General features: G+C 37.1%; 1 protein-coding gene across 2 annotated transcripts in view; it reads right to left on the bottom strand.

Moving 5' to 3' along the window:
* LOC120302774 (protein Wnt-7a) overlaps window positions 1-20,710 on the bottom strand; it is a 53,502-nt gene that overhangs the window by 2,960 nt on the left and 29,832 nt on the right. For both annotated transcript variants that reach the window (XM_039331699.1, XM_039331700.1), the window contains exon 3: window positions 14,978-15,249. In XM_039331699.1, coding sequence (XP_039187633.1) covers window positions 14,978-15,249 — 272 coding nt within the window. The remainder of the gene's footprint in view (window positions 1-14,977; window positions 15,250-20,710) is intronic.

Genomic DNA, 20,710 nt, shown 5'->3' on the forward strand with positions numbered 1-20,710 from the left:
TTAAACTGGCAGCTTTGATGAAAGTAGACTACACTTTTACAGTGTCCAAGTTCCAATTCAGCCCATGGATAGACAGAGACATGACTACAGAGGGAATCAACGGCTCCATTTGAAAGAGCTGAGTAAGCTGCTGCAGAGGATCAACAGCTAAAAAGTCTCATGACATATGTTGAGCTTGCTGTTCTCCGGATTGTATCTTGATGCCAGCTGGAACAAGCTCTGGGAGCTGTCCTGTCTAAATCTTTCTGATATTTCCTCCCAATTTCATTAGCTCCCAACCTCCACTTTGAAGAAAACATTCCTTTCCTTTTTTTCGGAGTTTTGACACAGATAAATGTATATCATTGGTAAGGATATGCACTGACAATAAGATTTGGGTCAGGCACAAGTTTGTTTTCTTGTGAAATAACGAAGTTTAATTTGGGAAAAATCAGAGACTACCTGATTTGATCCAGGATCCAAATCTAATGTGAGTTGCCCCTTTTCCAATGACTCTAATGAATAGGCAAAGTGTTTTTTACTGCTTTTATGAGGTGCTCTATTTCAACTAGCCTCTCAGACTCAATGTGTTATGGTGCTCTGGGTTCCCAAAATATTGTGGCAGAGTTGAGCTATATTGATTGCAGGTAGTCTTTGACTTACAACCACAATTGGCACCAGAATTTTCATTGCTAAGCAATAAGTGAGTTGCACCTGGTTTTACAACCTATTTTGCCACAGTTGTTAACCAAATTACTGCAGGTGTTAAGTGAATCATACAATCATTAAGAGGATCTGCTTCCCCCATTGACTTTGCTTGTTGGAAGCCAGTTGGGAAGATGGCGATCACATGACTCTGGGACATTGCAATTGTTGTAAACACATGCCAATTGCTAAGTGCCTGAATTTTGATCATGTGAGTATGGTGATGCTGCAATGGTAGAGTAGAGTAGAGTAGAATAGAATAGAATAGAATAGAATAGAATAGAATAGAATAGAATAGAATAGAATAGAATAGAATAGAATAGAATAGAACCTGGAGGTCTTATAATCCAACCCCCTGCTCAGGCAGGAAACCCTATACCATTTCAGACAAATGGTTGTTCAATCTCTTCTTAAAAACTTCCAGTGTTGGAAAACCCACAACTTCAGGAGGCACGTTGCTCCACTGATTAATTGTTTTAACTGTCAGGAAATTTCTTCTTAGTTCTAGGTTGCTTTTCTCTTTGGTTAGTTTCCATCCATTGCTTCTTGTCCTGCCTTCAGGCGCCTTGGAAAATAGCTTGACTCCCTCTTCTTTGTGGCAGCCCCTGAGATATTGGAACACTGCTATGATGTCCCCCCTCGTCCTTCTCTTCATTAAACTAGACATACCCAATTCCAGCAACCATTCTTTACATCAGGGGTGTCAAACTGCTGGCCCGCGGGCCAAATGCATCATCCGGAAGCTGCGCCCACCCCATTACCAGCAATGAACTCGTGACGTCACCCCATTACCGGCAATACATCTCGTGACGTCATGTGACGTCGTGAGTTTGATATGTCTGCTTTACATGTTTTAGCCTCCAGTCCCCTGATCATCTTTGTTGCTCTTCTTTGCACTCTTTCTAGAGTCTCAACATCTTTTTTACATCATGGTGACCAAAACTGGATGTAGTATTCCAAGTGTGGCCTTACCAAAGCATTATAAAGTGATATTAACACTTCACGTGATCTTGATTCTATCCCTCTGTTAATGCAGCCTAGCTCTGTGTTCACTTTTTTTGGCAGCTGCAGCACACTGCTGGCTCATATTTAATTGATTGTCCACTAGGACTCCAAGATCCCTCTTATAGTTGCTACTATTGAACAAGATACCTCCTATACTGTACCTGTGTATTTGGTTTTTCTTGCCTAAATGTAGAGCCTTACTTTTTTTACCACTGAATTTCATTTTGTTAGATAGCACCAAATGTTCAAGTCTGTCAAGTTCCTTCTGTATCTTAAGCCTATCTTCTGCAGTGTTGGTTATTGTAAATGTGAGAACTGATTGTAAGTCAATTTTTATAGTGCCAATGTAATTTAAGCTGGTCACTAAATGAATGGTTGTAAGTCAAGGACCACCTGTATGTTGCCTCAGTGTTATAGGATAACTGAAAAGAAGCAGCTTCCTTGAAGCATTTCAAAAAAGATACTTGGCGCAAAGTTTCATGAAAGCAATGCATACTTTTAAAATTCCACATGTCACTATAACCTTTTAACTTTTTTATAGAATGGAATTAAATGTTCAGATATTTTAAATGCTCCTGAGTGGAATCTTTTGCCCGGTTTCTGAAGAATAGTAGCAGTGGTTTTGGAGCTAAGCTCCATGTAATTAAACCAGAAAGTTTAACTGTTGGTTCTGAAATGTGTTTAAACACGATAAATTAGTCTCTGTTTCTTAGTGAACAATTTTTATGAAAATTGAAGTTATTGTAGAGGGGCCCTGTTGTCAGAGACCTCCCTAATTTAAGATAGATTAAGAGATTTCAGTGTTTAAATTGTGATTTTTCTAAAGGAATATAAGTGCTTTTAACTTCGTTGAAATGTGGCCAAAATTATATAATATTTGCTATATGGGAACTCCTTAACAGTGTGAAATTCTGTTAGGTTTAGAAAAATGAATTCCTAGTTCTCACTGTGTATACAAGATCATTTATAAATCAACTAATGTTCCCTAGAAAACTTCTGAATTTCACAAATGGTTCCTACCTTTATTCCTTGTTCTATCTGCTTTCCCTCTGCACATTCTGTAGAGGTATTTGCCTTCCACACTGCTCAGACAGCAGGTCTTCCAACGGTCCCAATTCTGTTCATTCAAAGCCAGATCAAAGCTGCTCTATGAGCTGAGACTGTTCCCCTATGCAACATCTTATGACCTCTTATACTTTCCAGTCTGTAAGGATCTTAAGAAAAGGTCTTATCACTCCTGACCCAGGAAAATTCTGATGTTTTTTTATATTTATGTGTTGTTATCAGATCAGTATGATTCAGTCTCCCCAGAGGTAGTCAAATATTGTTATACTGCTTGTAAAATTAAAAAGACATTGAATGAGGATTAAAAGGAAAATATAAATTATGAGTGTTTGCTGATGATTTGCCGATAATTTAAGGAAAAATTAAAGAATTTTGGTGAATTAGCTGGATTTAAAATAAATAATGAGAAGATGAAGATGTTAGCAAAAAACATGAAGATGGAAGAGCAAAAATAGTTAGCGGTTTTAAGATTGAGAAAAAAATGAAATACTTGAGTATTACTATGACAATTATGAATTGTGTGTTATTTCAGAACAATTATGTTAAGACAGAATGAAATTAGGAAGGATATTAAGAAGGATGAGAGAAATTACAAGTGTCATTGGTGTGGGGAATATCTGTGATAAAAATGAATGTATTATTATAATCACTGTTTTGCTTTGAACAATACCTATTTTGAACTGCTACATCATTTAATGACAGAAAAATATATCTAGGTTTGTACAGCAAGTGGAGAAGCAAAAGGTTAAATATAAAATCCTTCACTATGCAAAGAAATGGGGAGGACTGGGACTGCCTGACTTGAAATTGTATTTTGTAGCCTCCTACTTGATTTGGATGAAGGTGCAGGTGCTGCTGACAAATAGAAGAATGGAAGAACTAGATCAGGGATAGGCAATCTTAGCTCTTTTATGACTGATGGACTTCAACTCCCAGAATTCTGGAGCCAGCCGGAATTCTGGGAGTTGAAGTCCATGAGTCATAAAAGAGCCAAGGTTGCCTACCCCTGAACTAGACAAGCACAGCCTGAGATTTAGATGACTTTCTATGGTTCAATAAAGTTAAGGTTAATATAGTTTTTAAAAATCATGACACTAGACATGCCATATTGAGAATATGAAATAGATACAAACCCAGATTACATCTGAAAAAGCCTGCGTGGGTCTCAGTACAAGAAGCATTTTATAGAAAAGAAACAGCAGGCAAAGAGAGGTAATTAAATCTACTGAGAACAGTGGTTCTCAACCTGTGGGTCGGGACCCCATTTGGGTTGAACGACCATTTCACGGGGGTCACCAAACAACGCAGTCCGCCTTTTTTTTCCCCCTTTTCCTTAGCTGTGCTACTCCCTTTTATTCTATTGGCTTTTGAAAGCCAATAGAATAGACTTTCTTGAATAGAGTCTAATTCTATTGGCTTTCAAAAGCCAATAGGAATTGTCCAGGCTGTCTCTGCCTTGCTGAGCCCGCCAAAAGTCCCATTCTGCAAACGGTGCTGCACCAGTTGAGTAGTCCTTGACTTACGACCGGTTGGGGGTCGCGGCATTAAAAAGGTTGAGAACCACTGATATAGAACAAGTAAAAGAATATGATAAAGTGGGAAAATATCTGACTGAAAGAACTGAATTTTACATTATAATATAAAAGAATGTTTATAAAATGATGAATGTTTATGAAAGGACTAGAAGACTTCCAAGGTCCCTTTCAACTTGATGATGATGATGATGATGATGATGATGATGATGATGATGATGATGATGATGATGATGTAGTACCTTTGGTACCTGATTCCAGAAAAAAATATCTAGAATGTATAAAAATACTTCAAATTTATACTGGAAATGTGAAAAACATAAAGGGTCATTTTATTATGGCTGGTGAACTTGTAAAAATTTTGTGTTCAGATATATAAATGGATACAAAGAATTTAAAAGGTCTTATTGAATATTTTCTTGTTGGGACTACAGTAATGGATAGATAATTAGAAAAAAATTATGGAATATTGTTTTTATAAATGATGACTGCTGCAAATTATTATATGCATAAAAATGGAAAGACTCTGAAATACCCATAAAGAGGAATGGATGATAAAGATGACAGAATTAATAGAGATGACAAAATTGACTTGCTGGATTAGAAAAAGGGCAATAGCTACATTTATTACTGACTGGACACTCCTTATGAACTTTTTGCTAAAAAAGCTGCATTAATTGGGTACTTAAAAGATTGGACTGGAAAAACTGGACAAGACTGGAAGAAAATTTTGAATTAACTGATTGAACTAAAAATTGGAAAGTACTTCCATTTCAGATGAACATTTATTTAGGGTATTGATCAAATACAAGATATCTGGGAAATGACCTTATTCAGAAAATGATCAAATTTAAATCCTCCTTTCCTCCCAATTTTATTTGGGGACAAATTCAAAATGACTTTCCAACTTTGGAAAGAGATATGCTTTCCTCTTTTTTAAAAAAAAAAATCTGGTTTTTCACTAAAACGTGATTGTGGCCTGGGTTTTGTAAATAATAATAATAATAGCAACAGCAAGAACAACAACAACAATAGTAAAGTTGGAAGGGACCTTGGAATTCATCTAGTCCAACCCCCTGCTCAGGCAGAAAACCCGCTTCTGGAGGCAGGTTGTTCCACTGGTTAATTGTTCTAACTGTCAGGAAGTAGGTCCTTAAACGATGTCATTTGTAAGAAAGCTGCAGAATTACAGAAGAATATATCTATGGCTTTTTACATTTGAGCATCATCAACATGATCTGTTGCGGCGTGTTCCATAAGATACCTATGTGCAAAGCTTCCACCAGGGTGAATATTGTAAAATACCAAATTCTCATCCATTTAATTTGTGATTTGTGTTAGTATCTTGTAGTCCAATATTTGCCCTGCTTCATGTCTTTGATCATCATCTGCTTTGAGAAGAAGAGGAGAATACAGCCTGAGAAGGAGATCAGTACACCCTCTGCCCTGCTATGTCAGTCTGTTTTAATCCTAGTCACTTGACATTTGCAACTTTAAAGGATGGACTGTTGTGGTTCACTCAATGAAAAAGCAGACATTTGTGTCCATTATTCTAACTTTTTTCTTCTGCATAGATTTTTTTTGGGGGGGGGGGGATAGTATAGGCAAAGAAATCCCTGGGATCTCTTGCCAGCTCAAAGTAGTCCCATCCCAACTTCTGTCTTTTCTGTGCTGATCCAGAAATTCTGCTTGATTGTTTGCCTTGTGTTAATCCTTTACGCACAATTACACACCATTCAAAAGAAACAATAAAAAAGCTAAAAAGGAAACAAAAAGATCAGAATACATCCTCTCCAGCAGCCTATACCCAGATAAGTACCAGATAAACATCCAAATTAAACAAATAAACACTCAGATTAACACCTTTCTTTTTCCATTTTTTCTCCTTCTCTGTCATATCTTTCTTACATGTGTTTATCATGCTCCAAGCTTTCTACGTTACAGCTTTCAACAAAGTGCAAAGAAGAACAAAGATGGTAAGAGATTTGAAATGTTAATTGTATGGTGAATGGCTAAGAGAACTAGTTATGTTTATCCTAACAAAAGGAAAGTTTAGGGGAAACAAGATAGGAATCTTAAAATACTTGAAGGGCTGTCATAGGGAAGAGGGCATTAATTTATTTTCCAAAGCATCTGAGGGCAGGTCAAGTTGTAATGAGTAGAAGCTTGTCATAGAGAGAGAGAGAGAGAGATCCTATCTCAGAATAAGGATGAATTTCCTGAGAATGAGAACAATTAATCAGTGGAACAGCTTGCCTCCTAAAATTGTGGGTAGTCCATTGTAGGAGGCTTTCAAGAAATGATTTGTTCTGGATGGTATAAGGACTCTGGCCTTGAGCAGGGAATTGGACTCGAAGACTTCCAAGGTCCCTTCTAACTCTATGATTTTATGATTCAAGGACCCACAAAGCCCCAATCAAGGAACTACCAACTCAGACAAACAAACAGTAAATAGCCTCATCAAGGAACTAACAAGAACACTACCTCCAACACTTGTCTATAAACAGAGAGCAAACCCCACTTCCTTCTAGAACTGAGGATGTTATGTAGTTGGGCAATGAAATGTCTGGAAGAAAGCGACCAAGTTCAGAGAGCACCAAGGATCCCAATCTATAATCACCATCTACAATCTCTATTCCAAAGAGATGGACGCAAAGGTCAGTGGGAATAAGTTGACAATTTTATTGTGCGAATATTTGCTGTTCTTCTGAGTAGTTAGTTTGACAAATCAAATCAAACAGAACACATTAAAATTATATGTTATTTTTTATTTATAGGTTGGAAAGTGGAAATTAAATATTTTAAGAAGGAGTTTGGTCTCATTTCATTCCAAAATAAACATTTAGATTCTAGGAATGTATGTATGTTTGTGTCTATGAATATATAGACGTTTTATGCAATATTTACATTGCAACTTTTCTAGGAAGCTTTCAAAGGTGGCACTATTTTATTAACTACTCTTTAAACTTGATTTGCCTTTAACTTGCTTTCTACAGTTAAAATTATGTTTTCCCAATATTATCGTTGAACACTACCAACGCTAATCTGTCTTGCTGGCTTTGAATTCTCACTTATTATTAACCCTTTTGATAATGGCAACTGCTAAAAAAGAATAAAGCTTGACATGAAGAATTGTTGTCTGCCATTTAACCATTATTATCAAAAGGAAAAACAAGAATCAATAAGTGATTCGAATTCATTTTTTTATCAAAATAGACAAACTAGTGAAACAAAATTCTAATGGAAGTTAATTAGAAACATAGGATGTAGTAAAAGTCAGAAAAAAATGGCAAACTTTTTTGCCTAAGGTACACAATAATGGGAGAAGTTGTGATATAAAAAAAAGGAAAAACTAATTTAAAAGATAATATAACCCCTTACCCTCAAAATGAACAGTCAAGAAAAACTATTCCAGCTCTCAGATATATACTCGATCCAATTCTGGCAGCGAACTAGGCCATCAAGCCTCAGTAGCACAATGACAGAGGCTGCAGATATTTTATAAGAGCATCATAGGATCCACAGTTATATATATTTTTAAGAAGAGATTGAACAATCATTTGTCTGAAATGGTACAGAGTTTCCTGCCCGAGCAGGGGATTGGACTAGAAGACCCCCAAGGTCCCTTTCAACTCTGTTATTCTGTTATGGACCCTGGATTGCCACCTCTACATCATAAAGATTCCTTCTCAATCCTATGCACACTTAGAAACGAATTCTACTGTAATCAATGGGATTAACTTTTAAATAAAACTGATTGAAAGCAAGGATACATGTAAGATTTAGATTGTTTAATAAAAACATAACATTAGAATTCCTTCTTTGTATAGCATCTTTTAAAATCACAAAGGTCAGAAAGATATATGTGTACAGTAGTAGAGTAATAGCTATACTACATCCAAGAGCATCTTCAACCTTAAACTTGTGTCTTCAGTAATATAAGAGGCTGCATGGAAGATTTCAAATCAACATCTAGCTGCACAAACAGTTCTCTCACACATACACACACACACCTCGCTCTGTTGGATAGTGGCCAAAAACCTGAAGGCTTTAAAGCAAAGATCAGCAATGTTAAACAACAGCAAAGTCAGAAAATGGCTTTTAAATGGCATGATTAACACCTGAGCTTCAAGGCCTAGGTGGCTTTGCGGCTGATACCATAATATCACTTGATTCCAGAGGTATCTGAGCAACCTCCATCATTTTTTTAATTATTCAATAGGAGGATGTTCTTCTAGACTTCCTGGAGTCTATGGCAATTTTCAAACGTTCCAAACACATGAGGGCATTTAAAGCTTTTTCTGCTGGCATGACTTGAGATAGCTGACTGCTACAGCACATATTTTTGGTTTCCATACTAGTACAGCAGATTTTCTGTCTTCAAAGATACTTAAGGGCCAGACTAAGACTGGCACATCAAGAGTGGGGGAGGGTTTTTTTCCTTTGTGGTGCTATCTCCATGAACCCATTTTAGTATGGAGACCATGCTTTGTTAGCATGTGTTCTTTGTTCAATTCCTTGTTTACAATTTTTTTTCCTGTGGTTAAAATGGTAGCTTATGGCCCTCTCAAGCAATTTGTATTAGAAATCGGAAGCATGACTCTAAAGAGAAGAGTAGGAAGACAAGTAAAAATGGTCATCATCAGTTCTATGCACGGTATCCACGGAGGAAGACAATTATATTAAAATGCAGCTGTTAACTGGGTGATCAAAGTCCAGCCCCTTTTTAACACGTATGATACATCCATTAAAAGATCAGAGCCTTCTATTGTTCAATTACATCTGGCATTTTGATGTTGTTCACATATAGAGAGACACGTAGATAACCCTGGTTCTACTGGAAATGTTGAAATGACAGGGAAAAAAAGGCTTATTGGTATTTTTTTTTAAAAAAAAAAAGCTAAGCTAGATATCTGTGAAACCAACAACATTATTCAGATTTAGGAATGCAATATGTAAATGCGGGAAGTTATTGCTCATTTGAATAAACTTTCAGTAGATTCCTTGAATGTTTGGCCATTTATCTTTAAATTTTAGATTTATCTTCAGGTTTCTTTTTCTTTCCTCATTAATTCATTCTTCTGCTATTAAAGTTTATGTGGTCGAAGATGATAAGAGCCTTGGTCCCTTCTTTTAGAGTCTAGATTCACATAATCTATTTTACAAAACACTCTCAGATTGTAATTGAAGATAAACAGTTGGCAGGTATTTGGGCTGAATTTGTTGAAAGAAGAAACATTGCTCAAAGTAAGAGTTGTCGGAGATATATGTATGTATGTATGTATGTATGTATGTATGTATATGTATGTATATGTATGTATATAAATATACATATGTATACGTATATTTCATTTCTTAGATTTTATGCTTTACTAGAGAAAAAAACTGGCACAAAAGGTAGAGGAAGGACTGTGGCAGAACACGTGCACAGAAGGAATATTTTATTCAATCCCTCAGGCTTTTAGGCATGGCTGTAAAGAATCTAAATTCAGTCCTAGAAAGTCATTAATAGCAAGAATGCTCCTGAGCTACATGGAGAAACAAACCACCTCATTATAACTCAGTTACCAATATCCAAAATTGTTCATCGCCACATAATACTTTAAAAACTGTGGGTAGTTAAATTGCTCTTAACTTCTCCATCTCCTTTAGAATAAATTGGTATTTCTGTGTATTCCTATTGTAAGTTATGATCTCATCTTTGATAACTTCACATTGCATTGTTCTTTGTTGCATTTGCTTTCAATTGTTTGATGCCTCAAATTTCAATTCAAGTGCTGAAGGAAATACAAAGTGCTCGACATGATAGGATTACTAACTCAGCTCACCTAAGTCCTGCAATGAAGAGGCACATCAAATAAAAAGCCACCTTGATAAGACCTTGGTTACAGGAGTCTTCTAATGCAGCCTGGGTCGTAATTTATCACAATGACTCATAATGTGGCGTTCTATGTAATATGATGTAATGCTGATGCAAAATTCCATTCATTGAATTCCAAGGTCACAAAAGAGAAAACAAAAAGAGTTTCTTTTTAGTTGCAACAAATGTTTTTCCTTGAAAAGGCTTTGACTTTTTCTTACACACCCTCTTATTGTGCAAAATTCCTGCTTGAAAATGCTCTTCTGTTTTCTCTAGTATATCCATTAAATAACACACTTCTTCTGCTATTCTCATAAGACCTTGATTAAAAAGGAAGTTGACTTTGATAAAAGTCAAGGCTTGAGCATTTCTTAACCACAAAGTGATTTTCAAGCAGCCACCTTGTGGCAGACATCTGCACTGGAACTGATTTAGCTCACAACTTGCTGCTTTATTGCCACAGTAACTATCGTAAGTTCCAGTGGCCAAAATGAGGTAACATACAGAACTATTCAAAGATCTTCTTCTGAGAGCTAGAAAAATATTTAAAACAACAACGTACAAAGGCCGCAAGAACATGGGAAGTATCTACTGAATTGCACAAAAGCATACTTAAAAATGATGGATGCATCCTGTGATGCCAATTTAAGTTTCACAGTTTATGGGGAGACCCCATAACAACCAAGAGAATACAGAGGATGGGAACATCAGTAAAATCCAAAGTTGATTTCAGTATCAAAGCTACCATGGCCAAGCTAATCAATAGCAGTTCATGTTGCTCCAGCCAGGAATATGGCTACAGATGGTTTATTTTTTTAACTTTAAAAAGATATTGTTTTTTTCTACAAAAAGATGGGACTTATTGCAAGGTAAATAGGTTTACCAAATTCCATTGTATTTTTAAAATTATAGTATCACCATATTCCATATACTGAGATTTATCAATACTGACAATGTGTTATATGTGGATTATATACCAGATGCAGGATCATGATACAGAGAGAAAAAAAGTTAATTGTGTATCTTATGTTGTGATAATGATCATAGATCTTTAAAAGGGTCCTATCCATAATACTTTTTTGTACAGGATCAACATTAGCTGGCTAAATCACTGATTTCTGGCTTTTAGGTGATTAGTTAATTCTGCTGAGGTTCAAATTATTGAAACCAAGAGACTAGTGTATATCATTCTTCAATGAATGTTGGTAGATTCATGATCAACAAGTTGGTGCCCATAGTTCTTCATTATACTACAATAATCAGTAGATTGAACAGCTCTGAATAATTGGCAAAGAACAAGAAGACTCTAGAAAGAGTACAGAGAAGAGCAACAAAGATGATTAGGGGACTGGAGGCTAAAACATATAAGGAACGGTTGCTAGAATTGGATATGTCTAGTTTAACGAAGAGAAGGATAAGGGGGGACATGAGAGCAGTATTCCAATATCTCAGGGGCTGCCATAAAGAAGAGGGAATTAAGCTATTTTCCAAAGCACCTGAAGGCAGGACAAGAAGCAACGGGTGGAAACTAATCAAGGAGAGAAGCAACCTAGAACTAAGGAGAAACTTCCTGACTGTGAGAACAATTAATCAGTGGAACAGCCTGCCTCCAGAAGCAGTAAATGCTCCAACACTGGAAGTTTTTAAGAAGAGACTGGACAGCCATTTGTCCGAAATTGTGTAGGGTTTCCTGCCTGAGCAGGGGGTTGGACTAGATGACCTCCACGGTCCCTTCCAACTTTACTACTATAACTATTACCTTCATATCCTTTTTGAAGTTTTTCAATGACAGCTAGTAGGCACTAAACTAGGATAAAGAATGATAACTTTCTTGAGCTGATCTGGTAAAGTTCCCCTTAGATTATTTTACTATATACAATAAAGTAATAGATGGCATAATTAACTCAGAAAATATTATTGTTGATATTACTCTTACTAGAATGTAGCAAGAATAGAACTCTGAAACAAAGGATATTCCCCCAAAAAACCATTGACCATAAAATAGAGAATATTCCTCACACAGTCCCTTCCATGACCTTGTAATCAAATAATCAGATGAACCTCACATCAACTGATATATTTCATCAACAATATTCAAAGTAGATTATCTATCCAAATGAAATAAAATAGGTGGAGAGAGAGGGGGGGGAGAATTTTCAAAACAGCACTAATTAAAACACAGCCTAATGATCTGGACGTTGTGTCACATGATGACCTTTATATAATAATTGCTTGAGCTTTCTCTGCTCATCAAATACTTTTTCTCCTCACTATCATGACCAGTTCTTTCTTAATGGAAAGAGTTGGTTAAGATACCAAATGAGTAAAGATATCCCAGTATCTTTAAATGAGTAAACTATGCATTGTACTGAAACGGAAATCACTAATTAACTATCATCACCAAATAATGATTAATGTAATTATATTAAAACTGCACTAGTGGAATTTGATTATACAGTATTTTAATAAACAATTCTCCAAATCTCAGTGATAACTATGGTATGCCTTAACAACAGCAAAAGAACTCTTTGGCATATAATCATATTCCAAATCAAATACTCTGAGAAAAGTCAAATGGTATAGCAATACTAAATACTAAATATTTTATTACCATGAAGTAAATTCTACATTTAAAAATGCCATTTCACGAAAGTTTATATTTTGTGAACCTTTATTTAAATGGCAGAAATAAGCATCAAAGTTAATAAGTTTCATAGAGAGCTTGTCTGGATTTCTTTAATAATGTTAACCAGTTTTGTGCTGGATTATAGAAGCAAGAAATTTCCAACAACTCTAAAATCAATTCAATAGCTCCACACTGGGAAAATTTAATAGCTTTAAATTTGTGGGGAAAATATTAGAGGGCCAAAGACAGTGCACATGCAATTTTCCCTATTATGCCTTCTACTAAGTGAAAGTTGTAATGCTTACATTATTAGTATTAAATGGAATTTAAGTATCTACCAACCAGTTTTGCATTACAGTCAGCGTATTTGAATGCTAGTATGAATCTTATATAAAAATAGGTTGGTCATGCGATACTGTGAGCATACTTTATCAATGATCTGATTCCCCCATTAGAAGGTACTGGAATTTTTAGACCAACAATCTGGGACTCCAATGCTCTATGGAAACTTGCATGAATACATCAAAGAATATATCTGTTCACATGACATTCAACAAATGTTTAACATGTAAAGATTCACTATACACATTAGGACTATGCAATGCTTTGAATTCAGTTTCAAACACATGCTTCACAGCATGAACAGATCTGTCAGTGACTGTTGTTGTTTCCTCTATTATTCAGTCAGAATCTGCTTTCCTGTCTCTTTCTCCACATGACATAGCTTGAGATTCTTGAGATATAGTATGCTATCATATCTTCACTTAGTCTTCTAACAATTTCTTCTCATAGACATAAATAGAAGGTTTAGCTATGACACAGTATTTCTTTTCCTTTCTAATAATATGCATTATTACAATTGTTTGTGTGTGTGTGTGTGTGTGTGTACACACACACACACACACACACACACAATTCCTGCAGCTCACAGAAAAGCACATAGAACACATTGTATGTGCAGTTCACACATACACAATTATGCCACTCTAAAAGATGTCTGCAAGGGAAGTAAGGTGGCAAACATTGTGACACAAATTTCTTACATACTGTATTTACTGGCTAAGTTGACTCAGCCTTCCATCCTTCTAAGGTTGGTAAAATGAGGACCCAGATTGTTGGAGGCAAGATGCTGACTCTGTAAACCACTTAGAGAGGGCTGTAAAGCATTGTGAAGCGGTATATAAGTCTAAGGGCTATTGCTATTGCTAACAGGTCATGTGACAGAAATGAATGACTTCTGGAGAAACATTCTGACCAAACATCAAATTATGAAATTATTCTGGGGTTCTTAATTTGTAAAGATAAACTATTTTGGATATATAACAAACAATGTTTCAGTCCCATCTTGTTAATTTCACAAGTTATATATATAGAATTAGAAAAGTTGCAATTCAGGTCTCATTCATTATTTATATTTACAACTGTCTTATACTGGCAGAGCTTTCTCACCTGCCCCTAGTCCCTAGGAAGGCAACCAATAATGGGACAGAATAGCAATAGCACTACCTTATATACCGGTTCAGAGTGTTTTACAGCAGTCTCTAAGGGGTTTTACAGAGTCAGCATGTTGTCCCCAACAATCTGGTTCCTCAGGATGGAAGGGTAAGTCAACCTTGAACTCATTAGGCTCGAACTGCAGACTAAGGGAAGAGTTAGCTTGCAATACTGCATTCAAACCACTGCTCCGCCAGGGCTCTTATCCATGTATGGTATTCTTTAGCTACCAATGCTAAATCAAGCCAAACTATAATGTAATGATCAGAGGAAAAGCTTTGTAGAGTGAATTCTAACCATGAGATCTATTCCCTGCATTGAGTTGTTCCAAACAGACTTATTATTTAAAAGCAAGAGGTTGGTACTAACTTTTTGTTTTATCATCTTACACATATATGACCCACTCATTACTTCATGAGTAATAAATAAGTCATAAGTAAGGCAGAAGAAAAAGATCTGATCACTGAGCTACATGCATGATTAATGTCAAAACATTATTTCATTATGAATATGTTTTTCTTCTGATTGCTTCCTGCTTCATTATTATAATATGTCAACCTTGGTGCGAATAATTTCCTGAAAGTCAGTTCCATTGATATGCAAATTCACATCCTAGTTAAATGGGAAGGGATATTACCTTCATAGCACATGCATATACATAATACAAAATAATTTGCTTGGCCACATTAGGAGCTTAGCAAAGGTGCCTACCTTTCGCCCAGCCTCATTGTTGTGCAAATTCATGAGAGTCCTTGCGTTTTGCTTAATCTCCCTTGCATCCACAAACACTTTGGAGAATCCTATTCCATATCGGATGTCTGCAGAGCAGCCTCCCCATTTCCATCCTTCATCTTTGTGGTACTGTCCTTGCTTTTCCTTGTCACAACCACAATTGCTCAGGTTCCCTTGGGTGCAGGCAGCAGTGATGGCGTGGGCTACTCCAGCAGCAATGATGGCATAGGTGAATGCTGCTTCTCTACTACCTGAAATTAAGATGCATGTTTCAGGAAAAGATAGAATATTTGGAAGAAGAACAGCAACAGCAATAACAATAAAAACACATAGTATGCAAGTCTATGCAGTGAAAAGGCTGCAAGGCTATTATCAGACATGCTGTAAATTTGCAGGCATAAGCATTTCTTGTCATATCCGAGTACTCTTCTTTTGTTGATGCTCAGACACACCCCAAAGAATCATGCTTTAGTAGAGACAGCATATTTTTAGCACTTCCCAAAAATGTCAAATTAGTAAATACTTAATAACACAAGCGAGGTTGCTTTTTCAGATTGCAACCTATAGTTCAATAGGCTTTTTAAATATTCAGCTGAAGCACTTTAGATCAGAGAAATGTTTCATCATGTGACTCAACAATGTACAGTGTGTTTTAGACTCAGCATAATAATAGGAATATCATCCCATAGAAATGCAGAAGGCATCCCACACAAATGCAGAACGAATACACAAACTTTATTACACTTACTAGTTACTTGCTATAACTGACACAAACATACCACGATGTAAAAAAGATGCTGAGAAGATGCTGAGTACAGAGAAGAGCATCAAAGATGATTAGGGGACTGGAGGCTAAAACATATAAGGAACGGTTGCTAGAATTGGATATGTCTAGTTTAACGAAGAGAAGGACAAGGGGGGACATGATAGCAGTATTCCAATATCTCAGGGGCTGCCATAAAGAAGAGGGAATTAAGCTATTTTCCAAAGCACCTGAAGGCAGGACAAGAAGCAACTGGATGGAAACTGATCAAGGAGAGAAGCAACTTAGAACTAAGGAGAAACTTCCTGACAGTTAGAACAATTAACCAATGGAACAACCTGCCTCCAGAAGCGGTGAATGCTCAAACACTGGAAGTTTTTAAGAAGAGACTGGACAGCCATTTGTCTGAAATGGTATAGGGTTTCCTGCCTGAGCAGGGGGTTGGACTAGATGACCTCCAAGGTCCCTTCCAACTTTATTATTATTGTTGTTGTTGTTGTTGTTGTTGTTGTTGTTGTTGTTGTTGTTATAGTGATTGGAAAAGGACATCTTCAAAGTAAATGGCATGCATGCTGTATTTATAGTCAAAGCACTTTTTCTGAATAGTCGTTGAACTATGCAAGCTCTGGTATCTTTAATATGTCATAAAATAATTTGTAACATTGCTAAGTATAATTAGCTGATGCCCTTCCTTGATCAATATGAAACACAAAGAACTGTGGCATAGATAGCTTTGTCTACAAAACAATGATTTTAGACTGCATTAAACACCACATGGGTTTTAGAATTTAGGGGAAAGAGAGAGAATGAGAGAAAGAGAAATTTACTTTCCAGTTGCATGGACACACATGTATGTATGTGCATCTGTATGAATTTATTCTAAACAAAGATGGCTGGGAAAACTTTTCCTGATCACAGAGATCCAGATCTGGCAGTCAGTCATGTGCTTGTCACGTTGTTTGGATTTAGCACTGCCCGTTATCCCATGGCAGGAGGACTGAGGCGGCTGTTTTGATTTGGGAAGACCACATCATCACTGCCATCCCCCATTCAGTCGTGTTCAACCCTTACCCATTCTATGGATCAGCACTCTCCATGCCCCTCTGTCTCACACTGCCTCCTTCAGATCTGTCATGGTCATCCAGTGTCATCCTTTATATTGTCCAACCAGCAGATACTAGGGCAGCCCCTTCTTTTTCCACTGATCACTCCCATTTCTTTGAGGCAGTTCCAGAGCTTGTCATGGTCAACACAGTCAAAAGCTTTTGTGTAGTCAATGAAGCACATGTAGAGGACTTTTTGGTATTCCTTTGCTTTTTCCATTATCCAACATACATTGGCAATATGCTAACATGTTCCTCTTCCTTTCTGAAATCCTGCTTGTATATCAAGCAGTTCTCTATCAGTGTTTGGACAGAAAACTGCCTGATTAAATGGCTGATTAAATGACTAAGCAACCACAGGGACAGATAACCCACTATGAGACCATATTTCTGAAGCTAGATTCTAGATGCAGGTTGAAATCGTTGCTGTTATACACTCTCTCTGCTGTATGATTGGGAGTGGGAGGAGAGAATCCCAATTCTTAAATCAAATCCCCAAGTTCCTGGAAAAGCCAGGCCTTAGTGCAGCGGTTCTCAACCTATGGGTCGCAACCCCATTTGGGGTCGATCGACCATTTTACGGGGGTCGTGAAACAACGCGTCTGCCATTTTCCCCCCCAGGGGGTGGCACCGCGCATGCGCACCGTGTCCGTGTGACGGGGGTCGCCATCACACGAAGATTGAGAACCGCTGCCTTAGTGGCTTTTCTAAATGACAACGGACTTTATCTGGCCAACAAGTGTGATTCCATCTCCAGTAGTGTTGGAGGTCCATAGAGTAATAGTTCCGGTTAATTTTAACTTTTCTTATTGAGGGAAGAATAGGAGACATTCAGGAATTTGTGACCACCATAACAACCATGTGCTTGTCCCCAGATCATCAGAGACTTGATTATGACACTGACCCCACATTCGATCTGGGTTTTGTTTCTGAGAAGATGTAATCTGAGTTTGAGGACATTAAGATTTGTCATGGGGAGAACTCAGTGGTGGGATTCAGCCAGTTTGCAACAGTTTGGCAGAACCAGTAGCTAATTTTTTGTTGCCCACGCCCAGAATGGACTTCCAGAAGTGGCATCCACACAGAGAACTGGTTGTTCACATATTTGAATCCCACTACTGGGAGAACTGCATATGATAGGTCTTCATGTCCATCAATTCAAGGAAGTTCTTTATTGAGGAGCTCAAGGAGATGCTGAAGCAAAGAAGATCCTACAGCACAACAGGTAAAAGAGTGAGCCTATCCAAACATGAGAAAGAGGTTCATATTTATACTGTGGAACTAAAGAATAGTGAAACAGAAGTATTTCTGTACCCATATTATCATTCAGTGGCCTTTTTAAAGTGACTGAGACCCTTCTGAATAAGGATAGGACAAAAGAGCAGTTACTTGAGCCACTGTGAAGAGTTTTCAATGCAATTGGACAATAACATTGTTCAAATTCACTCACAGTTAGATATGAGCATATTCAGTAGAGATGGTAGAAGCCTCATCTTGTGAGCTTATCTGAATGGAATTTGAGCCTGTTGCTCTTAAGGAAGTGAACAAGATTCTTCGTGACATTGGCTCTGCTACCTGGGATTGGATACCTGCCATTTCTGGTTGATGAAAGCCTCAAAAGCTGCTATAGGAAGCTTGAATAGGGCAGTGATGAATGCTTCTTTGAGAGAGGAGGGTAGTTTTTCTGGCCTTTATAAAGATGGTGGAGCACCTAATCCTCAAGAAATCACAGTTGAGCTTTCTTACAAACTACAAACCAATTTCCATGCTTCTCTGTTGGGGGAATATTGTGGAGAAGACAGTATCTTTGCACATCTGGAGGTTCTGAGATGAAATGTATTGTCTGGATTCATTTTAGTCTGATCTCAGAATGCAACATGCAAATTACTTGGATAATATGCTAGTGCAGGAGCTGCATCAATTGCCAGTGGGCTTCTGGTAACTGGGGCAGATGAAGGTGCTTTAAATCCACACATAACTCTAGACCAGGATATCTTGGAGACTGCCTGCTTTCAGTGGCACCTGTCCATTCCAACAAGTTCTTAAAGGAACAACTCCCTTCAGCCCCCACTCAAAAAGACTCATCAGGAGATTTCATCAATAGCCATGAAAGCAGGTCTTTCCCACAGCCACCTTCCTTCTGTAGAATATTGTTCCCTCCCACCCACAGAGTAAAATCTGTTGACATTTAGAAAAGCCAGTGAGGCCTGGCTATTCCAGGAACTGCAATTGATTTGATTTAAGAATAGAGATTCCTCAGCCCCATCCCCACCCCCAATAAGCAGTAGTTAATTATTTTGGAATGGAATAATTCAATTATGTATTGTTTTGTTGTGCAATATTGGGTATGTGTTTAAACCTTTTTATTAGTTCTGAGTACACACTGCAAATTTGTGACTGAAGTGGCACATAAGAGGGAGGAGAAAGATGGACAGACAGAAATGTTTCCTAATATTGAAGGAACCAAACATAATGAAAATAATTGTCAAAAGCTACTCAAAGAAAAATGTCAGCATTTGAAATTAAGCCTATTTTTAAAGCTCTTTCTTTGGCTATGATTGTATTTGCCTCTTTTGCTGTGCATCATAGCCACTTCTTGAATGGCTCTGTTGATTAAAAAAAAAAAAACAGAAAACATACAAGTCAGTGCAAAATGATATCTGCCTATTCAAAACTAAGCCTCACAGAGTTCGTCTGGTCTTCTGTAGGGGCTGGGAATATTGGGTCTTTCAGTCCCCATACCTCTGGAAGGTATCGTATTGGAAAGGGCAAACTCACATTCTTTATTCTCAGCAGAATTGTTCTCCATGGGTGATATATATTAATTCTGGCCTCTAAAAGGTTTGGTTATTGAAAATATTTATTTCATTATTTGCCACAGACAACTGGCAGTATAATGGATTAAAGCTTGACATCAATAAAATCTGTTAAGAGAAACCTTGTGGGTTTATCCATATTCCTTTTTATGTTTAGTTTTTATTGCATGTATAGATGGAAGAATGTTGTGCTTTTAGACTTCTTAAATTCCTAAGAAATGTAAAACTATCCAAGGAGTATCTCTGACATAAGCATAATTTAAGTATGATTTAGATTAGACTAAGAGAACAAGCTATATATGTGTGCTTTTTTTATTGGCATATTTCATCTCAGGAGGATGTTTCACAGACTTTGCAAATGATTTAGGAGAAGGTGAACATCTTACCACTTACGTGGGTTTTGATGTTAAATCATTCGTAACAACATAAATAAATATCAATATTGTTCTATTTGGGAAAACATAGTGCTCAGAAGGACATTGAAATGTATACTTTAAAAATAAAACTAGGAATCCTTCATTTTTCTTGTCTGTCTATACAGTTTGAAGAAGGTCAACACAACTTAGCGGCACTTAATAAAAATCAGGAATCCTCCCATCAGAGTCCTGAACTTCACCCCTGAAAGACCAGATGTGTCCAGTTCTCTTCCCTATTTAGTATTTATATTCTTGTTATCTATTTTCTAACATTATTTTGTGTGTGTGTGGAGAGAGAGAGGAGGAGAGGGAGAGAGAGAGAGAGAGAGAGAGAGAGAGAGAGAGAGAGAGAGAGAGAGAGAGAGAGAGAGAGCACTTGGTGTAGTGGTTAAGGCATTGGGCTAGAAACCAGAAGACTGTGACTTCTAATCTCAAGGTTGCCACTTCGTGACATTGGGCCAGTCACTTTCGTTCACCCCTAGGAAGCAGGCAATGGCAAACCACTTCTAACAAACTTTGCCAAGAAATTGGTAGGAATTATTCAGGCAGTCTCCAAGAATCAGACACAATTGTACTGAATATATATATAAACCTTTGATATAAGATATGATCCT

Source organism: Crotalus tigris, unplaced genomic scaffold (genome assembly GCF_016545835.1).
Source record: "Crotalus tigris isolate CLP2741 ecotype Arizona unplaced genomic scaffold, ASM1654583v1 scf7180000024437.13266115, whole genome shotgun sequence".
In the NCBI taxonomy this organism is placed as follows: Eukaryota; Metazoa; Chordata; class Lepidosauria; order Squamata; family Viperidae; genus Crotalus; species Crotalus tigris.